This window comes from Etheostoma cragini, chromosome 15, assembly GCF_013103735.1.
Source record: "Etheostoma cragini isolate CJK2018 chromosome 15, CSU_Ecrag_1.0, whole genome shotgun sequence".
NCBI lineage: Eukaryota > Metazoa > Chordata > Actinopteri > Perciformes > Percidae > Etheostoma > Etheostoma cragini.
Window position 1 is genome coordinate 20,387,293 of NC_048421.1, and position 22,188 is coordinate 20,409,480.

Here is a 22,188-nt window from a genome sequence, read left to right on the forward strand (position 1 = left end):
TTGGAGCTGGCACAGCGCTGTGAAAACTTCAATTTACTGTCAGCTATTATCAGAGGACACGTGAGGGAAACAAATAAAAACAGAAACCCTCAAAATGAAACTGCCAATACGCTCATTTACAGTCATTAAGTAATTTCCTGTAAATCGGAAGTGTAATTTAAAAGAATAACACTTTATAATCCATTTCTATGTGAAAGTGCCGCCACACACACCTTGTGTAAAAAATATAAAAGAAAACTGTTATTTTAAGCTTGTAGAGCGGATCTCTGCGGAGCATACGCACCAATGTACTGTTCTTGTGCCCGATGTAGCCAGTTTCATTGATGATAATGAAAGTGTAGCGTTGGATGGTCAGCTCCGCATCCGTTACGCGTGCAATGTAGCCAGTCCCTAAGTTAAAATGAATTGAACTTGTAACGGCACGGAACGAGAAGCGAATTGCATGTATTCGTATATCTTGCCATCCGTTTTTTTTGTGGAACGTATAACATAATTATATAATTCTTTCACCCCAAACGATGGCAAAAGAAACACTGATACTTATGTCATGATACAATTTTATTGTGATTTTATACATTCTGAAATTTATTACCTTTTTCCCAATTTGAAATGACATCTCCAAAAGGAAACATTGTGAAGATATGTTTAATCTAAAAAGATGGATTTCTCGTTCGTTCATATCTCTTCAATTTCATTTCTGTAAAACGGGATTGTCAAGCAGACAAACTGACCAACACATATATAATAAAAGATCAATACTTTGCGTCCATGTATCAATACAGTATTGCAATACTATGGTGTATCGATTGCTGCTAAGAGGATCTGTTTAATTACAATCTTAAAGCCCCTCAAAATCTGTCTCTCTCTCCCTCTCTCGTCCAAAACGCAAATAGATATTTTGTTTTTAAAAGGGATGGTTGGGAATAATTTCGCCCTAGGGTCCTTTGCTCCATAACCTCGAGCCAAACACTCCCCCATAGAAGTTTGTTTTCCCCCCTTGGTCAAACATTGGGCGAATTGGCCCTATAAGCTAAATTGCTTAGCACAGGCACTGATAGAACCAAATGTGTATCTCATAATCTATCCCACTAATAATGCCCTGAATGGTACCAAACTTCTAAAGTAGTACAAATAGGTTGTGTACTCATAAAACGAGGCACCGGAAAGTTTGTAGGTACACCAGGAGTTTATTTAAATGGCACTTGCCTGATGGTTTCTACTCTCTGCTGCTAGCGCTGCTAACTAGCTCTCTGATTCTCCTCCATTAGTTTTAGTTCATTGTCTGTGTATTCAGGCATGAATAGGTAAGGGCGACCTTCAGAGTGTTCCAGTCAATACATTAAGAAGGAGGGGGTCACACAGAAGGTGCTGTAGTCACGCCCTTCTACTTCCGGTTCATATCTTTTAGAAAAATATGAACGAGAGTCAGTAGCACCCAACCTCCAGATAGCTGGGATCACTTTACTGGCAGTGTCTCAATTTGTTTTTGCAAGTAACCAACTCAGTTAACGTTACACTAGCTATATAATTCAATGTGAGTACACAAATGTTGATATGACATAAAATGCCCGTCACTTGTAGCTGTCATAAATTAGCCAGAAGCTAATGCTTAGCTACCAGTTCAGGAGGAAATTAGCCAATTTGGCGTCCTTTTGGGCTGTAAACGTTCTCCATCTTTCAAATACATCTCTAATATTTACCAAGGGTTTGTAACGTCTCTGGGTACGGAACTGTTAGAAACACTGTTGTTGTACAGTCATTTTTGAAAAGATGCCCGGAAGTCTGGAATGTGTCTGGGGACACTAGTGGTTGCACTTTGACCATTAAAAGCACTTGATTATGGTGTTCTATGCTCTATTGCACATTGTTATTTTACTGGTATTGGCACCGATAACTTCTTCCGTGTTCTTCGCTGCGGCGGGCCCGAAAGCAGTTACCCGCAGAAACACTGGTAAAAATACAGGTTTGCCTCTTATTAAAATTAAACCATATCCATATAAACAACACTGCAGCGGGTGCAAAGACATTAGGTGCACCAGTGAGACCTAGAGGAAAAATTGTACTTGCGCCCTAAAACCCTGTGAGCTAACAAACGCTAACAGACTTCTGTGGTCTGAATAACAACACAGACGGGACAAAATGTTGCGTTTACTGGTAAACTGGTAAACCTTGAGACCGACGTATAACAGACTGCTATCTGTTGAATTTTCCTCACATTACTCGGTCCTCTGTGACTGTCTACATCTTGAAACTAAGCTACGCAATGCAGGGAACAATTCTGACTAGCACATGAGCAGACAGGGGTTGACTGAGCGTTAGATCTGCTAAGCATTCTATAAAATGACGCATTTAAAAACAAAAACAAAAGTTGCTCAATCACGCTAATTTGATCGTGGGAAGTCAAAATCGTGATCGTAATTCAAATTTTATTTTTTGTGCAGCTCTAATCTTAGATTTTGGATATTATAATATTGAAACGCATCAGCGTTGATCCCTAGGTTTTTACTCTGGACAAGACAATATTCTAAATTTGATACAGGTTATATTCCGTTTGGATATTCCGAATAAGGCCTTTTCCGAACGCCAGCGCAATTGGAATATGCGTCGCGATCGGGCGTTTTACCACAGTCTCCAGACAGTTTTTAAAGCTTCCTAAAAGTAAAATCCTATTTTTGCACAGCTGCACAGTCAAAGTCCTTTAGTTAGATTTGATGCTCACATTGATTTTATATTTGTTTGCTGAGGTGCTGCCCAAAACAGGTTGGATGCTGCAAGCCTTAAGAATGGTAGGAAAACCCTGATAAACAAAGTTTTGAGACAAAGAAAAAGAATAAGACCCGGAAAGAAAAGATGAGAGAGAACGACATAGGGAGGTATGGCCCCTTTATCTGTTACTTAATAGTGTCTCTGCTACAGCAGTATCAACAACAACAACAACAACAACAGAGCTTCCCGCCAGGAACTGGACCCAGCCGGCTAGTTCCAAATGACAATGACTCCTCTCTTCTGCTCAGCATTGGGTTGGCCAAAATGAGACAAGATACCATTGTCGCTAAATGGACCTTTCATTTATTGCGGTTCTAGATGTATTGCAATTCCATTGTATTGTATTATTGAGTATTGAGATTTTCTTTTCCTTCTTTAACAAAACAAAAAGTTGAATAATCTACTTCTAGAGACAATATATAGAGACAATTCTAAAAATGAATTGTTTTCTAAGAAGCATGCACATCACAGTCAAGAAGTACACAACATGGATTTTCTGCTTTCCGTCTGTTTTGTGGGAAACAGATATGACGTAGCGCTACCATATATACAGAAAATAATCAGGTCAATCATTGGTAAAAGCATAGAAATCGATTCTGGGAAATAGAAATGATTTTAAAAGAGGGAGCCTCTGGCTCGTCCCATGTTGGCTGGATCCTCCGGCGGTCCGGGTTTGGGTCTGGCCTGCGGCCCTTTGCTGAGTGTTGTTCCGCAATGTCTATCCAATGTTGCTTGATGATAAAAGGGAAAATCCCCAAAAAATAAACTTTAAAAAAGGAATGATTTTAAAAAATGGTTGCAAATAAAATCCCAAAACCGAGGTGAATCGATTTTTGGGCCAGAGTGACCTGTCAAAGTCACCCTGAAGCAGCAGGTGAGCCAGCAAAATGACTCCACACAAAACGCTTTACCAGCAATCAGCTAGCAGCTTTCTCAAATCATACTGTATGGCAGTATAGCAGCTTTTTAAAATTAGCACTTCCACCCGGTGGGTTTTTAAATCGCCCATAATAAGCTAATTTTCAGGTTTATAATTGTATTTTGAGGTTGTAATATGTTTACATGGTTTCATTTTCAAAAAACGCCATATTTTTGTTTATATACACGTGTGGAATCATTAGACACAAAATAACACCCAAAATCCCAGGAAAGTTATTTGTTTTCACAAGAATCACGAATTGTAGGTGTCAGGACTACAATTCAGTGATAACGTTTTTACAAAATATTAAGTGACAATTAGATTGATTGATTTTTTTATCATATACATTTATATTTTATCATTTATTATTTTTATTTCTTAAATTTATACACATTTTGACTGTTAGGAAAATAAACAGTTTGCGCTTTAATCACTGATTCTGTGCAAAAAGCTGGGACAAAAGACAAAAAAGAAAACTCTCCTAGCAGCAACATCAAATATCGCTCCTACACTCGGAGGATAACAAACAAAGTAAGGAGTGGAAGAGAAATCTGATTACTGCCCGGCTACATGTCCGGACGCAAGCTCACAGTAAATATTTTGCTGCCGAAGCCCATTTACATAGCGGGAATTACTTTACGTGCAAAGTTTGAGGATTATCACGTCACAATATCGGTGTAACAATTTTCCTTCACACACGTTTCCCAAAGTATTTGCTTGAGTGATGTGGGGATAAGAACAGCAAAGCCACCAGAAGCCATTCAAGTGACCTCTCTGCTACTCACATATACATTCTGAGTAGCAGTAGTCATTGTTTTTGCATTTAGATCTGAAATATGTTGTCTATGACAGAAAAAAATAGTTGAAAACTATTTTTTTAAATAATAATTTAGGGAACAAAAATGTAAGAGCTTACCTAGTTCCAGCTTCTCCAATTTGAGGCTGTGATGCCTTTCTTTGTTTTCTTAAATTGTAAATTAATATTTGGTAGTTGTGGACAAAACAAGTACATTTGATAGAGCAAATGATTAGGCTAACCAAATGTTGAAGGCTATAATTGCCGGATTAGTAGAGAAAGAAAAGTTGCTCCCTCAGTTGCTTTGAAACAAACACAAATACACTTATTCTTTTTTTGCAGAGAGTCAGAGGAGATTACTGACACCAATCTTGTGTCTGTGTAATTAAAATAATGCTACAGCCAGCAGCCGCCTAGCATACTTTAGCTTAGCACAAAGACTGGAAATGGGGGGAAACCGCTAGCATGGCACTGTTTCAAAGGTACCAAAACCAATGAGCCTTACTATTTAACAAGTTATATTTTGTCTGTTTAATTTGTACAAAAATCCAAGGATCAAGGTTCTTTATCCGTCACTTGCACAACGACAGGAGAAGTCGTTGGCAACAAAAAAAACGTACGTGTCGGCTCTGTGCTCCGGCGTCCTTCAATACCCTGACAGCTGAAGTCACAAGGACCCACAAGATCTCGCAAATTCACGTATGATCGCACGATGCAACTACAGGATGTAGTTTCTATAAACAGAACAATAACCTCTGAACTGTTGACTTCAGGCCTGTCTCTGCTCATTGTGACATTTTCAAGGTGCAGTGCAGGGAAATATAATCCGCCGTGAGCACGGTGTATTTTATTTATAGTGGTTTTATTTTGTTTCTTCCTCTTTTCCAATTCAGTAGCTCTCTATCGAGTAGCTCTCTCTCATTATCATTGCTTTATTGCCAGCCAGCGCTCACAGGGGACTATTACAGCAGATCATATTGCACAACATGTAGGGCCTTCACAACAAGCTCCATCCCCCATCATAAAAACCATAGTGAGGGTTCAAAGTGGTCTAGCAGCAGTTAACAGCAGAGTGGATACAAGCAGTTAAGTGGACAAAAACGAGGACGTTGCTTTGCAGATCATGAGCCTTTGGCCTTGTGATGTTGCAGAGACTTAACCTAGTTTTTATTCACACGTCGTCATAGTTTCATCTTAAACATTCCAGAAGGTACAATGATCATATGTAGGACGTGTGAAATGTGGAAGCCCAAATAAGCTTCTTAAAGCACTTCTTACAGACACTAAAAACTCAATTCACAAAAGAAAACACAGACAAATACAAAGACAAAAACATAAAATGAAAAAATTAAAACTCCTTTTACAATAAACAAAGACAAATGCCACAGAATACAGACGATCCTGGTTCAGCAACCATGTTATAAGCAATGTCTCCTTTAGATTTTTCTAGAAGATGGAGAGAGAATGTGACGATTTCAAGCTTTCATCAAACTTGTTCCAGAGTAGTTTTAACATGACTTTAAAATCATCATCCACAGAGCCAAGTGCTTATGTTAACATTACTTAGCTCTTTCTTCTTTCCTGCGTTGTGAGTTATACTAGTGTTAGCTTAGCTAGGAGCTTCATGGAGACAGCTAAAGTTTATGATAGCTGCCCTACAGCTGTATGAGCTTCAACTTTGTAGATCACGTTCCAATAGCTATACTCTCAGTAATGTGACAATCTGCAAGAAACACATTGCTTATAAATCAATAAGACAGTAGTGACAGCACCATTTGGCTTAATTATCAATTCTGTTAGCATCTTAGCTAACAGTATTGTTACTTAGTTTATAACAAATCGTTTCAACAGTCCTGTCATTGTGCTAACCGCGCACCGCTAGCCTTTACAAAAGAGCCGCTTCACTACACTGAAATGAACGCAAAGAAAGTTGCATGCAATCATAGACAGTTAAAGAAATGGACCAACAGATCCAGTCGTTCTGGACGGAGACCAGTGAAGGAAAATAGAAGCACTTTTCCATAGATGGCTACTGCGCAGCCTCCAACTGAGCTTGACAACGTAGTTGTGACGTGGGCAACGTGTCTGAAAGTTGTAAGTCACAACTTAGATACAGCATACCGTAGGTCTGCACGATCATGGCCAAAATGATAATCACGATTATTTTGATCAATATTGTGATCATGATAATTGTTGATTTTAACCAACACAATTTTTTTTGTCACAGCATGGGGTCGAAAGGCGGATCCACACACTGTGTGTATGAAATGTCTGTATCGTCACTGCGCTGCATTTTTATAAACTATAATATTCTGGCCATGGGCCACATCTCTGGCCCAGGTCCAGCAGCTCCGTCTCACACGCTGTTACTCTACCAACTGAAGTTAGTTCCATTCAATAACTTCTTCTGTGTTCTTCGCCGTGGCGGCCACGAAAGCAGAGTTACCAGCGGAAACACTGGTACAAATACAGGTTTGTCCCCCATTTTTAACAATATACAGCTGTGTTAATAAAAAATTAAAACTGTAGACAAATGTCAGAAGTGTGGACCGACGCTGTGTGGAGGGCTGCGCGGAGAGTAAGAGGAGAGAGAGCAGAGGAGAGATCCAACACAGGCACGGCTTTACAGAAGAAATGGGTCATATAACGCAAAATTAAACCATATCGAAATAAACAACATTGCAGCGGATGCGAGGACATTAGGTGCATCGGTCCGTCCAAGAGGAAAAATATTACTTGCGCGTAGAACCTGTGAGCAAACAGAAGCTAACTAGCACCGCCACCGACCAGCACTGCGTTGGCATGCTCACTGCTTTTGTCTGAATAACACAGACGGGACAAAACGTTGCGTTTACTGGTAAACTGGTAAACCGGTAAACCTTGAGACCGGCGTATAAACAACTGCCATCTGTTGAATTTTCCTCCCGTTACTCTGACCTCTGTCACTGTCTACATCTAGAAACTAAGCTGCGCGATGCAGGGAACAACTGACTGGCACATGAGCAGACAGGGGTTTACGGAGCGGCAGATTGGCTGTGCAAAAAACCTGGATTGTTCTATGAAATGACGCATTTAAAAAAGAAAAAACGCTCAATCACGCAAATTTGATGGTGGGAAGTCAAAATCGTGATCAAAATTTGATTAATTGTGCAGCCCTAGTATGCTGCATTCATATCTAAAATCTCACCATTTCTCTCACTTGAAAGACAAACATTACCTTAACAAGGATAATGACAAAAAAAGAAAAAAATGGAACATCAGCAAAAAAGTGCAGCTGCTTAGTAGCTGTGCAAGAGAAATCTCAATCATTCCTAATAAGCAGGGACGCAGAGCGTAGATATATGTTAGGAGATAACATTGACACAGGCAAATTACTGCTAACTAAAATGCTAGTTAAAGCCCATGTTGCAAGTTAACCACCACTGTTGATTATTGGGTACAAAAAACACTCAAGATATGTATATCATTTTTAAAAATGTCTCCCTATAGTTTTAAAAGTGAGTTTTTGGTCATTTTTGGTATTCACGGGTTTATGGAGTCAATTCAGCGATGACGTCACAAGAGGGAGTTAAGTCTCAGCCTGGCACTAGAACCACGGTGAGTGACTGGGATGAGGAAGAGGAGGAAAGGCCAGCAGCCCAATAATTACCAACCTGACAGACGTGAGAGGGCAAATGAGGAATTGTCAAGATTGTGGGAAAGTCTCATCATTTATCTCCTTTATTTAGCAACGCAGCAGAGCATGCAATGACTTTACTTTTTACTGTCAGTGAATAGCAGCGAGTGAACGTCAACATTTTCTTTCTATCTATTCAGGGACAGGGATCATGTCGTTAGTTCAGATAGGTACTGGTACACTTATCTAGATTTAGGAATAGAAGGCATCCAGAGTGTTTTTTCTAAGTGTTTACCTCTTCCTCCGGTGAAAACGTGTCGCTGTTTGGCCGGTGCGTGTGTGTGGCGGCGAAGCTGCGGTGGAGAGCGGGTGGTGTAGGCGAGTGAGCCTCCGGTCGGGAAGCTCGCCCCGCGATCAGCTGATCTGACGATGCCTAAATCCGTTAGGATCATGGTCCCCCCCAAAACATTAAAGTTTGGTTAAACAACAATGAACAGAGTGAAATTTAACATATGTTTTTTTTATTTGAGAAAAGAAATCACTTTAAAATAAATCCATATGGAAGTTTTTAAGGAAGGAGCAGGTTGGAGCAAAATCAATATCTTACGGATTACGATAAGCTGAGAACTCCATAAAACATGTTCACAGTATACTCAACGGTACACGTATTTGTACACCGTTGCATCCTTCAAAAGTTTTTTTAAAGCTTCTCCAAGTCCGTTGTCTGTGAGGTTGAAACATCAACACCAGTCCAGGCTTTGGATGAATCACGGAGCTCAGACTCTTAAACTGAGGATCGGAACTTTATTCCCCCGGTCTGCAGACTGCTCGCCGCAGATGTAGCTCGGCTTCCACACCGACTGGTGGTAGGACGCGTCCCTCCAGGCCGCGCGCACTCGGGCTACTCTTTATTTAACGTAACGCCATGAATGAAAATAATGTCCAGGATCTCCGGGGAAAGAAACGATACGCGTGTGTCTATTTCAAACACCACTGCAGGTTGATTGTGGATCACAACGCTGTCGTGGTTAGCTCACCAAAACTCTACAGCCAAAGTTGGTGGCTACCTACGCGACGTTAGCTATGTCCACTAGCATCCGTACAGGCCAACTACTGCCAGTTAGCTTTGTGTGTAACGTAACAAATACCCACCCATCTCGTAGGAGCGAAGCTTACTATTTCATTAAATACAGTTATGGTACAAAAGGTGCACTAATGCCACATGTATGAAGTTGACAACATGGACGCTTATATAGACAACACCAAAGGCAGTCGTAATATTTACCTAGCTAGGCTAACGCTGTTGTGCTAACGTCCGGCTGCGTAGCGTTAGCTAGCGGTTTAAACTTGTGAAAAGCTGAACAAAATTCCCGTCTAAGCTGTGTTTCACTTTCCCTCCAATATTATAAGATATAATAAAGTCACATGGACTCGGTCGAGACCATAGACTGTTAATATTAAAAAACCAGAAGCCACATCAGGCCAGACCAACGGTAAATACAACGAAGGCTGCTCTGTTATCTCCCCAACGTGACGTCATGCAATGCATTGTGGGGGAAAGAAGGAACCACTGTAAAATTGTGCCTACTTTTCGTATTATATTCAGTTTTGCGATATCCTACACTATAAAATACAATTGATAACAGTTCAAATATTTACTACCAACAAGCAAATTGCACAAACTCATTGCAAAATTAAACCTGCAACATGGGCTTTAAGGTTAGTAATTAAACCTAATCTGATGTAAGTCAAAACTGTCTGCGAGCTTCTCCTGGCAGTACGGTGATTTGGCGACTACGCGACAACAAGTCCTGTGGTTCTTACACAATCGTTAGTCTATTTTTAGAAAAACGTCTGCTACTCATTACGTTAGATACAAGGTAATGGAGCCTTTTACACATTGTTGTGTTTCTTTAGAAATAAACAACGGACAAATAAGAGTCTGGAAACGCTTCAGATGTAAAGTTATTTACTGTCAAAGTGACGTCAAAATGAACGGCAGTCAATGGGATGGTAACTGCAGGTGATAGCTTCGTAGCATTAAAATGGCGCCATGGGGGCTCCACTTACCCCCTTGGATGCAATGCGCCATGACGTAGCTCCTTTTCAAGGCCAGGCTAATGCTAGAAGCACTTCTAGTGGACAGAAGATGTAACGGCAACCACATGCTTATGGTAGCACTGACATTTCAAAATGGTATAGAGAAAGATTGACTATCACGCACTTCACCAGGACTTCTGCAGTTTGCTAGATGACACAACGGTCAAAATGGATACATTTACTCCCATTACTGCTCAACTTGTCAAGATGACATGCCAATACTACATCGCATCATGAATCATGTTGTGGTGCATGCTTTAACGGATTATTAAAACTCAGGACAGGGCAATGCTATTCCAACTGCCAAAACTAAAACACTGTACCAATATGGCTGAAAACATCTGACAACATCGTTTCAATGCAGGGTTGTATTCTTAGTCCTTCTAGTAGACACAACATGCACCAATTTCCCGCTACCACCCCTGTAGAAATTTGATCTCCTTCATGTTGCCAGCCTTTAATTGGCAATAAATTGTGCCGGCCTGTCAGACACAGTGGCTCAGTGAGTCTGTTTATCCATATAATATTTCAATCATGTTGTCATATTGTTCTCCTTCTCTCTGTGTTTCTCTACAGAGCATGTGCAATAGAGTGAGGTGTGATTGAAGGTGGCATTGTTCTATTGGACAGATACATTTTTTATTTTAAATTGGAAAATTTGGTTTTGCACGTAGACGCCACCGGCACAGGTTGCTGATGTAGCCTATTTTTTTTATTTCCCAGAACATGTCATAATGAAATACTAGTCTAGCTGGTTTGGATTAAATCCAACCGGTTTAAGCTTGTACACCTGACCAGAGCAGCAAAACCAGACATCAACCCATACTACATAGTAATTGTAAGCTTTGAGTATTTAGTATGTCACACTGGATAAGTAACAAAATACATGTTGCTGGCTCCCTTTGAAGTTTAATTGGCATTGACATTTTTGTCACAGTGGATTTTTTTTTTTTAAACGGTGTGAATGGTGTGAACATTTAAAAAAAAAAAATGGTTTAACAACATAATACAATCAAAATACTGTAAGGATTAGTAACAGATATTCGTGTGAACAGGATGAATACTGCACTGAAATTTAAAAAGGGACCAAGGCCATTTAGGCTTACTCCTACACATAGACACTCAAAGTGACAGAAAGCCTTTTCAGCCCCTGAACAAGCTGAAACATGCAGTGATGTGCCCGTAGGTATTCAACAACAACAACCTACTTCAGCCTTAAATCGATCAGAAACAGCCTCAAGAAGCTGTAAATCGGTCTATGGCTAATCTAATCTGTGTGCAGGTCTGAGGAGGGAGGGGGGCACCTCAACCTTTTACAGCCGTCCACATCCTGAATGAAACCGATACCCTTCATTAGAATTCTGGAACTTTTTTTTAACCAAAAGCACTAAAGCAACCAAGCTCACATGTAGGCATGGCATGGTATAAAATTCTGACGGTATGATAACCTTCAGCAAAAAATATCACGGTTTCACGATATTGCAATTATGGCTTTAAAATGTATTATTTTGAAATGTCTGGGTAAAAACGTTTCCATTAAACACAATGTATTTTATCGAAGACTCATAAAAATACAGCTTTTATCACAGGAATGCATGGCTTAAAACCTTTGAGGGTTTTGAAGTTGTAACTTTTTGAAACCGCGGCATATTGAAACTGGTAACCGGCCCAGGCCTACTCCCAGGCATCCACTGCCCATCACATCAGCTGATGCTTCATTTTGTTTCAACCAACAAAAGGCCTGAACATGGGCTCAAAAACAAGGGTTTCCCCTCCACCTCTCCTCTCCTGAGTGATTTATGCAGCCACCCACCCACCCACACCCACACCCACACCCACACACACACCCACACCCACACCCACACCCACACACACCCACACCCACACCCACACCCACACACACACACACACACACGCTACTGGCAATATCCTACATCTCTACAGCACCCTCAAAACTCATCTTCTAGCACTTCAACTCAAAAAGAGAGGTCTGTGTTGAGAGACAATCTTTTCAAGTCTCTGAATAAAAACCTCTCTCTCTCCCTCTCTCTTTCTCTCTCTCACACACACACACACACACACACACACTCTGTTGTTCGTTTCTGCCTTCCCCCCAACCTCCCACATCTCCAAAGGAAATTAACGCGCCAGGACAACCCCATCCGTAATGGAAAGGACAGAGTAAATCAGTCGACTTGAACGCGACCCAAAAGTTGGAAAGAGAAAGCAAATACATGTTAATGTTGTGTTTATGGTCATGTTATTAGCCTAAACCAAACTGCTCACTTAAGATACCTTTTCCTATTAACAGCTAGCTTGTGATGAGAAATGAACTTAGCTAACTGCTGCGGTAATTATCCGTGTGTATGGCGTTCACGCAGTAAAAACTGTTACTTAACGTTAGTTGTTTGTAAAACACTCACCTTGTTTCCTCCAACTTCACCGCTGAAGATGTTCTTGAGCTGAAGAATACGCGTCCACCAAGACGATACAACTTTGAGTGGGATTTGGTTTAGGTCGTTTGGTTTGTTTGTTCCTCCGTTCCGCCATACACAACGTGCTGGTGTGAGGTCCAAGAGTCAAGGCAGTCTCTCTCTCTCTCTCTCTCTCTCTCTGTCTCTCTCTCTCTCTCTCTCTCTCTCTCTCTCAACACGATGGGCGTGACTGAATCCACAGTAACGTCACCTGTGAATCCTTTACCGTCACTAACGCTATAGTGCGAGCTCAAAAACACGCAGTGTACCGTAAACTTTAGAATAACTTTAAAATAAAGCTACAAACAACCAACGCAAAGTTTCCATTACCGCACATTGATGTAGGTTTGCAGGTGATGATTTGTACGGAAGCCCAGTTCTGCCAGTGAAATTATGACAGCGAAATCATCGTATAATACAGCAATAGGATAGAATTTAAACATATTAGAATATGGACAGTTTTTAAACTGCAATACATTTTACAATTAACAATTTCATGATTCGAAATTTAAATTTTTCATTTCAATTATTAAACCGTTATTCATCCAGAACATTGAGACAATGTTTACCACTCTTTTATGTAACCATAAGCATTTTTCTATCCAAGCATTTAATCAAAAGACTTTCTATTCAACTTTACTAGTCTTGAAGTATTATTACCATTAGTATTACTATTGGTAGTAGTAGTAGGCTAGATAAAATACCTCTTGGCAAGTCAATTAAAAATCTCATTGTGCAGTTGACAAAACTTTTTTTCATCCAGACGGTTAGATTGAGAATACAGGAGAGGCACAAACTGGGGCTAAATTAAAATTATTATAATTATTTACAATAACTACAATAAACCACCTAGAAAAAATGATGGTGCCAACAATATGCTGCACATTAGTCCCAAGTACTCATCAAGTAGAAGATAATCTTCTAGAAGAATAGGCCTTTTTTACTAGATACATTTTGACATAGCTTATGTTTACAGTAAAGCACAGGTGTAATTAAAAAGGAGTGACATAACTGTATTTGTTTGAGGGGAAAGAAACGGTAACTAGATAACTGTCCACTAATTCTGTAAATGTGTTGTATAGTTACATAATGGACTCCGAATTCTATGGAATATTGTGTGTGATCTGATGATAAAACACATGGCCCCGCTCCAACACTGTAGCTGAAATAATGCAGCGGTGCAATGTGCATTAACTAGAATACCTCTTTCAATCGTCCTCTTTTATCACCCTCACAGACTGCTGATCCCTTTTGTTCAACGCATGAGGGAAAAAACAAAGAGAGCAGAGGCAGGAGCAGGAGCGGGAACAAAAGATGAGGCAAAGATGTGACCGCCTCCCATTTGCCCTTTACATGTACAGAGGTTAGGCAACGAGAAAACAAAAATACACACCTCATGAAAAATAATTTTAAAGAGAACCGACATTTTCATCATTGTAAGAGTGCCATTAGGTTTGACAGCCAAACAATAGCATCCATCAGCTATTAACTGGTTTTAGCATAATAACACGTGTTACAAAGCAACATATGAGAGCTCCAAAGAGACTTTCTGTGCAGAAACTGGGAAACAGCTAAAGTAATGTCATAGGAAATTGGGGCTTAAATTTAGAAAGCAATGCCAACCAAAATATATGGTACTCTTTGTGAACCCAGACTTATGTGAACTCAAGAGATTTGAGAAATTTCAATAAGTAAACACATTGTCTCTTTACGCAATGCTCTGGAACAAATTTGGGCCTCACTGAACAGAATGCTGAGTGTGTTCAGAACATTTTGATTTGAAACACAAATTGGTATCTAGTTATATGCAGATATCCTTAAAATGTGAAATGAAAAAGAAGTGCAAAAATGGCCATAGACCTCAGAGGGTTAACATGGCTGGCTCTAACACTGCTAATTGGTAAGACGACTGTTTTTGCCATTGATTACAACAAACACACAGGGCTAAGAGACAACTTAATTACTTTTATGTGAATATTTCACGCGATGAACACACAGCAATTAATGTTTTTAGAGCACTGGTCCACTACTTTGCTTCAGGCTGACATATCCAGACAACTAGCCCACTGAGGGAATTATCAGTTTTGTACAGACAAATCATCCCGTATTGTCCTCTAGCGCCCCCATGAAGTTCACATTTGTGGTTTGGATTGAAATGTCTGTACAACTATTGATTGGATTGTTGTTGCGTCCCCCTCAGATATATATATTTTTTATCCCTGGCCCTGCAGTCCCATCCTTGGGCAAGATGCTGAGTTGTAAATGTGTGTCTGTGTTTTGAGTAGTCGGTGAGACTAGAAAAGCGCTATATAAGAACAGTCCATTTGGAAGACATTCCCATCAGCTTTACTACTAAGATGGTGACCATGGTAAACATCAACATGTTACCATTATAATTGTTAGCATGCTGACGTTAGCATTCAGCTCAAAGTACTGCTGCGTCTAGGCTTGTTTCCTACAATATGGGCGACAAAAACAGTTTTTATCCATTCTTTAAAATTGAAATGAATACAGTTAGAGACTGGCAATGCATTCTTCAACCACGTACCGCAAATGATGATGGTTCTCTTGGCCATTTTAGGACTACCTAGATCCCGTCTGAGGAAAATCTTTAGTAGGTTGTTTAGAAATAAACACCACACTAATGTACAGGTGAGATCATGGACCTTTCCTAAAGTAGGATTGGACATTTTCATTTTGTGGCTTTACATTTACCAAGTCTACAACTAAACATCCAGATTTACCACTAAGTAAGTTTTAGATAATCAGTTTTAAAAGTGAATTTGCCTCTTCAGGGATCCCTCAGCTTAACATTAGACGTGGACTGCTTCTGTGCAGCTGATAAGTTACATTACCAAAAGGTTGAACTGTTTGAGCCTCATTGGTGAAATAGGAAGTCCTGAATGATCCTTCAGCCGTAGGCACATTCCTCTTCTTGCCCCTGGCAAGAGCATCAGTTACATAACAACAAACGTGTACAATGTGGAGAAAAAGACAAAGACAGACAGTGGACAAAAACACAAACACACTGTTGAATTTGAACACAAAACCTGCTTCTTTTTTTACACATTATTGAAACAATATTGTGCAGAAAAGCCTTCATAATCCTGGACCGAGTAAAGCCAACAAAAAAAAAAAATTAGACTTAATGATAAAATCAGAAAAAAGAAATTTATTCTGTTTTCTACAAGTGCTGAGGTCCTTGAGATGCATTGTTTTGGCAGGATGCTAATGCTACTATTGCGCCTATGTTGCACCAGATGTTTAAGGAGGAAAGGACACAATGGAAGCCTTTTATACCACCTATACTATACTACTATACCACCTGTAAAACTATGTATGTATGCCTTCTGTTACTCCGTGGGAGCTTTTCAAATTATAAGAAATTAACCTTGAATATGTTATCAGGGTTATCTCTTGGAAGTTGAACACACTTTTTAAAAATAAAGCCCAAACACCTGACTGGAAGTCTGAATGGGATTTACCAGTCAGACTTGTTTAACAAAATATGCTATTACGTTACATTATGGGAGGTGTAGGTGGAGAAGGTCAGAACAAACAGTTGAAACCATGGCTAATTGGGAATGAAAACAATCACAATGACAATCATTATAACAATGTAAAATAGTACTATAGCGGGGGCAGTCACGCTGACTCAGTCTTTACAATCAATCAAATCAAACAAATTTATTGCATACACAAAGTCTGAAATGGACTTTAGTTACTTGCCCAGGGCGGGTAAACTCAGAAACGTTCACTTTGTAACAGTGGATTCACATTTTTCACAGTAACCCTTCCCTTTTCAGTGCTATGTCCTGAATAAAATCTTTTTGCTTCCTGACTACATTGGATCAGGTGCAACATAGATGCAATAAAATAAAGAAACTGCTATGTTACTCGCTGTTAAAGTTACCAGTCAACTTGTTAGCTGAACCTTACTAATTTGTCTTCCTCAGACAATTCAGACCAACATTTGGCACTTGCTGGATGGTAATCTTGGACCCTGTGTGTGTATGCGCTCGCATGCATACCCACCCACACACACATCCTTTTCCTCATAAAAATCCAATCTAGGCCATATTTTAAAATCTGGACAAACCAATGGACATTTCTCTACATTAGCAGCAATTTTACAGCCAGGAAGCAGACAGACAGGGCTGCAGCCATTTAAAAAAAAATCTCTAATATAAGGACCCAAGCTGCTCCCCCTTTACTCTTCTATGAAGTAGACATGGGCAACATTTAGAAACAATGTAGAAAGGCTCTGTGGTTTGATCATATTTGTATCTAAGACTTTCAAACAGCACTGCATAATGTGAGGTGTCTGTTGTTGTACGTGTTGCAAGTACTGAGTAACATACTTTGACATGTTCACGTTTTTGTTGCGCACAGCAAATCACACAATCAAGATTTTCAAAAGGGGAAGAATCCTATTTGAAAACTCCAGTTGCTTCTAAATATATCACCCGTCTACATTGTCTCTCAAAGTTTCCTGTGTATAATCTTCTTTATTCAACAATACTCTACTAGCCTATTAGCATATTACCATAGCTAGCTAGATAGATTCACAGACCAATTCAATTTGACCTGTTCTTGAGTCTCTATTTTAAAAAGTGACTCTGGATTCATTCTATACTCAAAAAATGGGGGAATTTATCTATCAACTAGGACTAATGACAGCATAGAATAGACATACATATTGAGATCAATTTATATATTAGCTTAGTATATATAATATACAAACAGGATACAGAGTCTCTGTGACAGTGGTGGACAGGATGAAAGGAGATTGACAAATAGGCAGGGTTGAACCTTTTAGTCTCTGTGTGGTTTCTTTGTGGGTGTTTTGTGTGTGTGTGTGTGTGTGTGTGTGTGTGTGTTTTACACCCTTTCTACACCCAAACTATAACCTGTGTTTGCCGTCTTTGTGTCTGGGTGAACATATGAACTAGGTCCTTGGCTTTGCTCTGCTGCCTGGGTTGAAAGTGGGTCTGACACTGCTCTGCTTTGGTATGACTGGGTAAACACAGGTTACTGTTGGAACTATGTGATAGTGTAGTATATACACAGGATAGTATAGTAATAAAGTAATTAAAAGAAATCCAGATTTTGTTTACCAGAAAATAATCCAATATTGCACTTTCGGTGACGTTGCAATGCAACAACCCTGTTTCCCTTTGGGGCCCAGGACAACAGCTGCAAACTTGGATCCTGTGTGAACAGTTACAGATGTATGTAGCATCAGGATTCATTTTCTAGTGTGTGAACAGCCGTACGAGATTGAAGAATGTGAGTGTGCTTGTACATCTTGGCGTGTACAGGGGCGTACTGATGAGAAACGATTGCGGTCCTAAAGAAAGCAGAGAGACAGAAGAGAGACAAAGAGAAAAATCAGACATCCATTAATAGACAGAAAATAAGCCATGTTAACAGTAGTGCTGGGTACCGAATGCAATACTTTTTTGGCACTTATCAAATTGCCTGCTTAGTATCGAGTATTGAAAAAGAATTCCTCATCATTCGATACCAAAGTTCAATACCTAAGGAGTAAACCTCATCAGCGCGTGTGGGCCAATACAGTACAGGATTTAAGCAACATGACCCCACACAAACTGAAACAGAAACGGATCTAGTCTCATAAAAATGAGGCATTGTCTAATTAAATATGTGCTAATTTGCACAGATAATGGTGTTTCAGTATTTTTCAACTTGGACCCCATTTCATACATTGGTGTTTAAGTGACTGATGTGAACCCGAAAATCTTTTGAATCTGTGGCCCAGTAATGAGTCAGACTTCAGGCCTGTGTGTAATAACAGAATGAAAACATTGTAATCCCCTTGCAGGATTAATAAAGTAAACATTATTTTTATTATTAATATTACTAATCCAACATTTTTGAACAATACCCAGCACTAGCCATTAGCTACAATCGAATGGTCCTGTCACCACAGCTCCCACCCACCATGTTGAGTGTCACATTGTTCTGCTGTACTGTATGCCGGTCTTGGAGGCAATGTTGGACCAGGGCAGCAGAGAGCGCAGCAGGGACTGGGCCTGCCGGTACAGCCTCTGAGGGAGGGAGCACGGGCTCAGGCTGGCCAGGGTTGAACCGATGTGCTGAATATAGTCAGTGGGACAGGAATTAAGGAGAATATGAAAAACACAACATTTATGTTTGGTTCATCTACTTGAGGTGATTGCCGGAAACATAGTTTTGCATTGGCAGACCCTCCTCCACAGCGCTGCGGAGGAGGGTCTTGTGAGTCCACAAAGCATTCCGGGATAGGAGAAATCCAGCTCTGGTTAATTGGCATTTCTTTAAACCAATCGCAATTGTCTTGGGGGGCGTCAAGCGCAGCACAGCGCATTGACGCCTCTGCAAAAAAGCCTCGGGAGGGAACTTGATTTGGAGGAACGTGTACGTTTAAAGGTTGTTTTAGTCATGCAACAGAAAAGTCTGTCTGGACAGATAGTCGAGCTAGCGGTCTGGATTTACCCTGCAGAGATGTGAGGAGCAGTTAACCATAGTCCTCAGCCAGAATTTAAAATTCCAACACAAAGAAAGTGGAAGGAAACGGACATCCGGCCTAAATGAAAGATCTTCGGTGGAATTTCCGGAAGTAGAACATTGTCGATATAAACTACCTGAAACAAAAAAAAAGATCTATGCATGTCATCTCCCCCAATCAAGATGCTTGCACTCACTGGAGCAAGTAAAGCTTTGGTGTAACGCTGTTTTTTTTCAACCACAACTCCACTGTATTGGTCAAAAGCAGCAGATTCTTAGTGGAATTATGTTACCACAACATGATGCCTAAAGCGTACACTTTACACGTTTTGCAAACAATTTGTTGTGGTGTTGTTGGTGTTGATACGTTTCTGCTAACACAAACCTATTTGGAAGGTTTTCTACTCTGGTTACACACTTTGCCACATTAAAAGTTGTGTTTGGTTAAGTTCAATTACCGTTGTGTATTGCTAGCTTCAATGCTAACGTTACTACAATGCTACTACTTAAACAAATAGATCTATAAACACTCTACAGGCAGGCCAACTGCCTGGGAAGCCCTCTGCCATGCTAACTGTTAACGTCCGTTTAGTCATACAGAAACGTATCATGAAGTTGGCTATAAGAAAATCACGTTCTTTTAATTTGCATAACATTTTTAAAATGGCATATGTGTATACACAGGAGAATAAATCGGAGGCAGATTCACAAGATTTCCCTCCTATTGGCTACCGCTCAGCAAAAGTTAACCCATAGCGTTTGGCATAACCTACGTAAGTGGTCTGAAGTTCATACTAGTGCGTTGGTGTGTGCGTCAATCTATTGATTCTCTTCTCTATCTATGTTGTTTATGGAGAGGGAGAAACAGGAAATGAGTAGAGGGAAACGCAACGCTACCAAGCCCCGGCTGAGTGGAACAATCACAGTTGTTGTGGTCTGCGTTGCCGTGACGTGTTACATTGTTTTAAAGGTGCACGCCAGGTTACACCGTATGTACTCATACCTAGGTACGTTATCGATTTAATGCAGAAGCATTAACTGGCCTTAAGAGTGAAATATAAATACATTCCGTCCACTAAGTGGACAGTGAGCAAGTGTCTTCTTTTCCTGCTCTTTTACAAAAGGATATAATATCGTCCAGGGCGGATGACCCCCATTAATGTAGAGCACATATGTGAATCCATCTTTGAGGACGCCTCGTATGGAGTAGTAGTAGGGCAGGTAGTGGTGCTGACTGAAGTCCCTGTTCTCGTAGAAGTGGATGGCAGTGTTGTTGGTGGTGAGGACGTGTAGGTAGATGGCCTTACAATGGTCCTGGGCTGTCGTTGAAATGTGCTCCTTCAAACTGTCCAGCAGTAAGGAGCCTGAACGGTTCAAAGGGAGAGACAGCTTCATTAAAATGAATGAAATATGGCTTTGCCAATTACAGGTCATTACTAAAAGCATGTGTTATAAAAAGGTCAAATTTTAGTCCAAATTCAAAGCTGTGGAAGGCAGTATTTTTGGCATCATCGGGTATTAATTACATAATAACACCATATTGTAATTCAAGTGGTCTGAGAGAAAGCTAGATCACAGGGTGTTTCAGAGGGAGACAGCATTCCTATTGGCTTTTCAATAGAGAGGGAGAGCTGCAGGACGAGGTCCCACTCTAATTCCAACATTTCCTTTTAGCTTTTACCTACTGCAGCTTTAATGCAAATGCGTATGATTTTCCATTCTGTGCTTGTTGGACACCGGACTCAAACAACGCTGTATGTTCACTCCATTGCCAGATGATGTGTGTGTGTGCTTCTACATTAAAATTCAAAGGGTGGATGAAGACCTGAGAACATTGGCTGGACAAGTGTACTGTAAGGCTATGTTCAGACTTGGTGTCTTTTTTTAAGTCTGTTTTACATTATAATTCTGTAGTAAACAGTGTTTTTTTAAAGTGCGCCACTCTTTTTTCTTCAATGCCATCGCCGGTGTTTTTTTATCTGAAGCTCAGAGCGTATTTTTGAAGTAAAAAAGAAAACGTGGAGAAAGTGCCAATAGGTAGACTTGTGTCGGAGCACAGCCAGTTATAGGACATGAGGGGTTGCTCCCTGTTCAGGGAGCTTGCTAGTTTTTTATCTTAAGTTAGATTGCACAACTGCAAACATCTTTTCTAATGTTAGCAACGCTCCACGTAGCACTCTTGAAGGCTGTAGCAGTAGACTTGTTATAGCAACAAAATAATTTTTGGAATAAAAACCATGGCAGTTTTATTTTTTATTTTTTTAAACAACAAAAGTGCCCTCGTCAACTTTTTCTTTTCTAAAAGAAGCCAAGTGTAATCATAGCCTCACATCTCACTCACCTCATCCTTTATCATTTCAGCATTTGTGTACAACTTGAGCCCGGTTTTTAGTTTACATTGTGGCAAACCGGGACCATTAAAAGTATGCCAAACCAGCAATTAGCAGTTCCTGTTTTGCAATGTCTGTGGATGTACACACTACTATGATTAGGAGGTTCTGAAGCTGTAAGAAGTATCTTTTCTATATGATTTCGGATCAGATTAATTGACATTGATCATGTTACAAATAAAGTTATCCTCAGACAGCGTATGTCTGCGTGCTCAGATTTCAGTGAGTTATGACTCAGAGAATATAATGTGTGATGCAAATTGTGCCCATTGAGTGTGAAGGGCTTAGCGGTATCATAATTGCCTCCATGAGCTGTGCGTCACAGCTTCTCCTGCAGCTGCTGTCTTCATGAGTAACAACTTGTTTTTCTATTTTTATTGCTGTTGCTATCTTTATGGTGTCTTGTCGTCTTCCATAAGAAAAGTAGTAAAGTATATTTTAACCCGTACTGATGTCTTGCAGTTTATAGTTTCTCTGGTTTCAAAACATCTGGCCAAAGGACTAGAGTTGAAAATTAGCCTGCTGGCAAACATTGGCACATTTACAGTAACGATGATTAATATGCATTGTTCTAAGTAAATTAATAAAATTAAACTTCTGAAGGTTTGGTCTCCCCC

The 22,188-nt window shown here is 40.1% G+C and overlaps 2 protein-coding genes and 1 long non-coding RNA gene across 5 annotated transcripts in view; 1 reads left to right on the forward strand and 2 right to left on the reverse strand.

Annotated features, from left to right (window-relative positions):
• Window positions 1-12,845, reverse strand: part of carhsp1 (calcium regulated heat stable protein 1) — a 30,260-nt gene extending 17,415 nt beyond the window's left edge. Inside the window, exon 1 of the mRNA XM_034893733.1 lies at window positions 12,621-12,845. The gene's annotated coding sequence lies outside the window, so the exon portion shown is untranslated. The remainder of the gene's footprint in view (window positions 1-12,620) is intronic.
• LOC117957737 overlaps window positions 1-22,188 on the forward strand; it is a 24,605-nt gene continuing 2,417 nt past the window's right edge. The window contains exons 1-2 of the long non-coding RNA XR_004659578.1: window positions 1-150; window positions 11,055-11,057. This is a non-coding gene — a long non-coding RNA (uncharacterized LOC117957737). The remainder of the gene's footprint in view (window positions 151-11,054; window positions 11,058-22,188) is intronic.
• nat15 (N-acetyltransferase 15 (GCN5-related, putative)) overlaps window positions 16,845-22,188 on the reverse strand; it is a 12,383-nt gene continuing 7,039 nt past the window's right edge. The window contains exons 1-3 of one of the 3 annotated variants that reach the window (XM_034893734.1): window positions 20,311-20,587; window positions 18,636-18,803; window positions 16,845-18,021 (exon numbers count right to left, since the gene is read on the reverse strand). In XM_034893734.1, the coding sequence (XP_034749625.1) occupies window positions 18,647-18,803; window positions 20,311-20,576 (423 nt within the window). In that variant the 5' untranslated portion in view covers window positions 20,577-20,587 and the 3' untranslated portion in view covers window positions 16,845-18,021; window positions 18,636-18,646. Of the gene's footprint in view, window positions 18,022-18,632; window positions 18,811-20,310; window positions 20,588-22,188 lie in introns of those variants that run through there. The other 2 variants (XM_034893736.1, XM_034893737.1) reach the window with 2 other exon arrangements.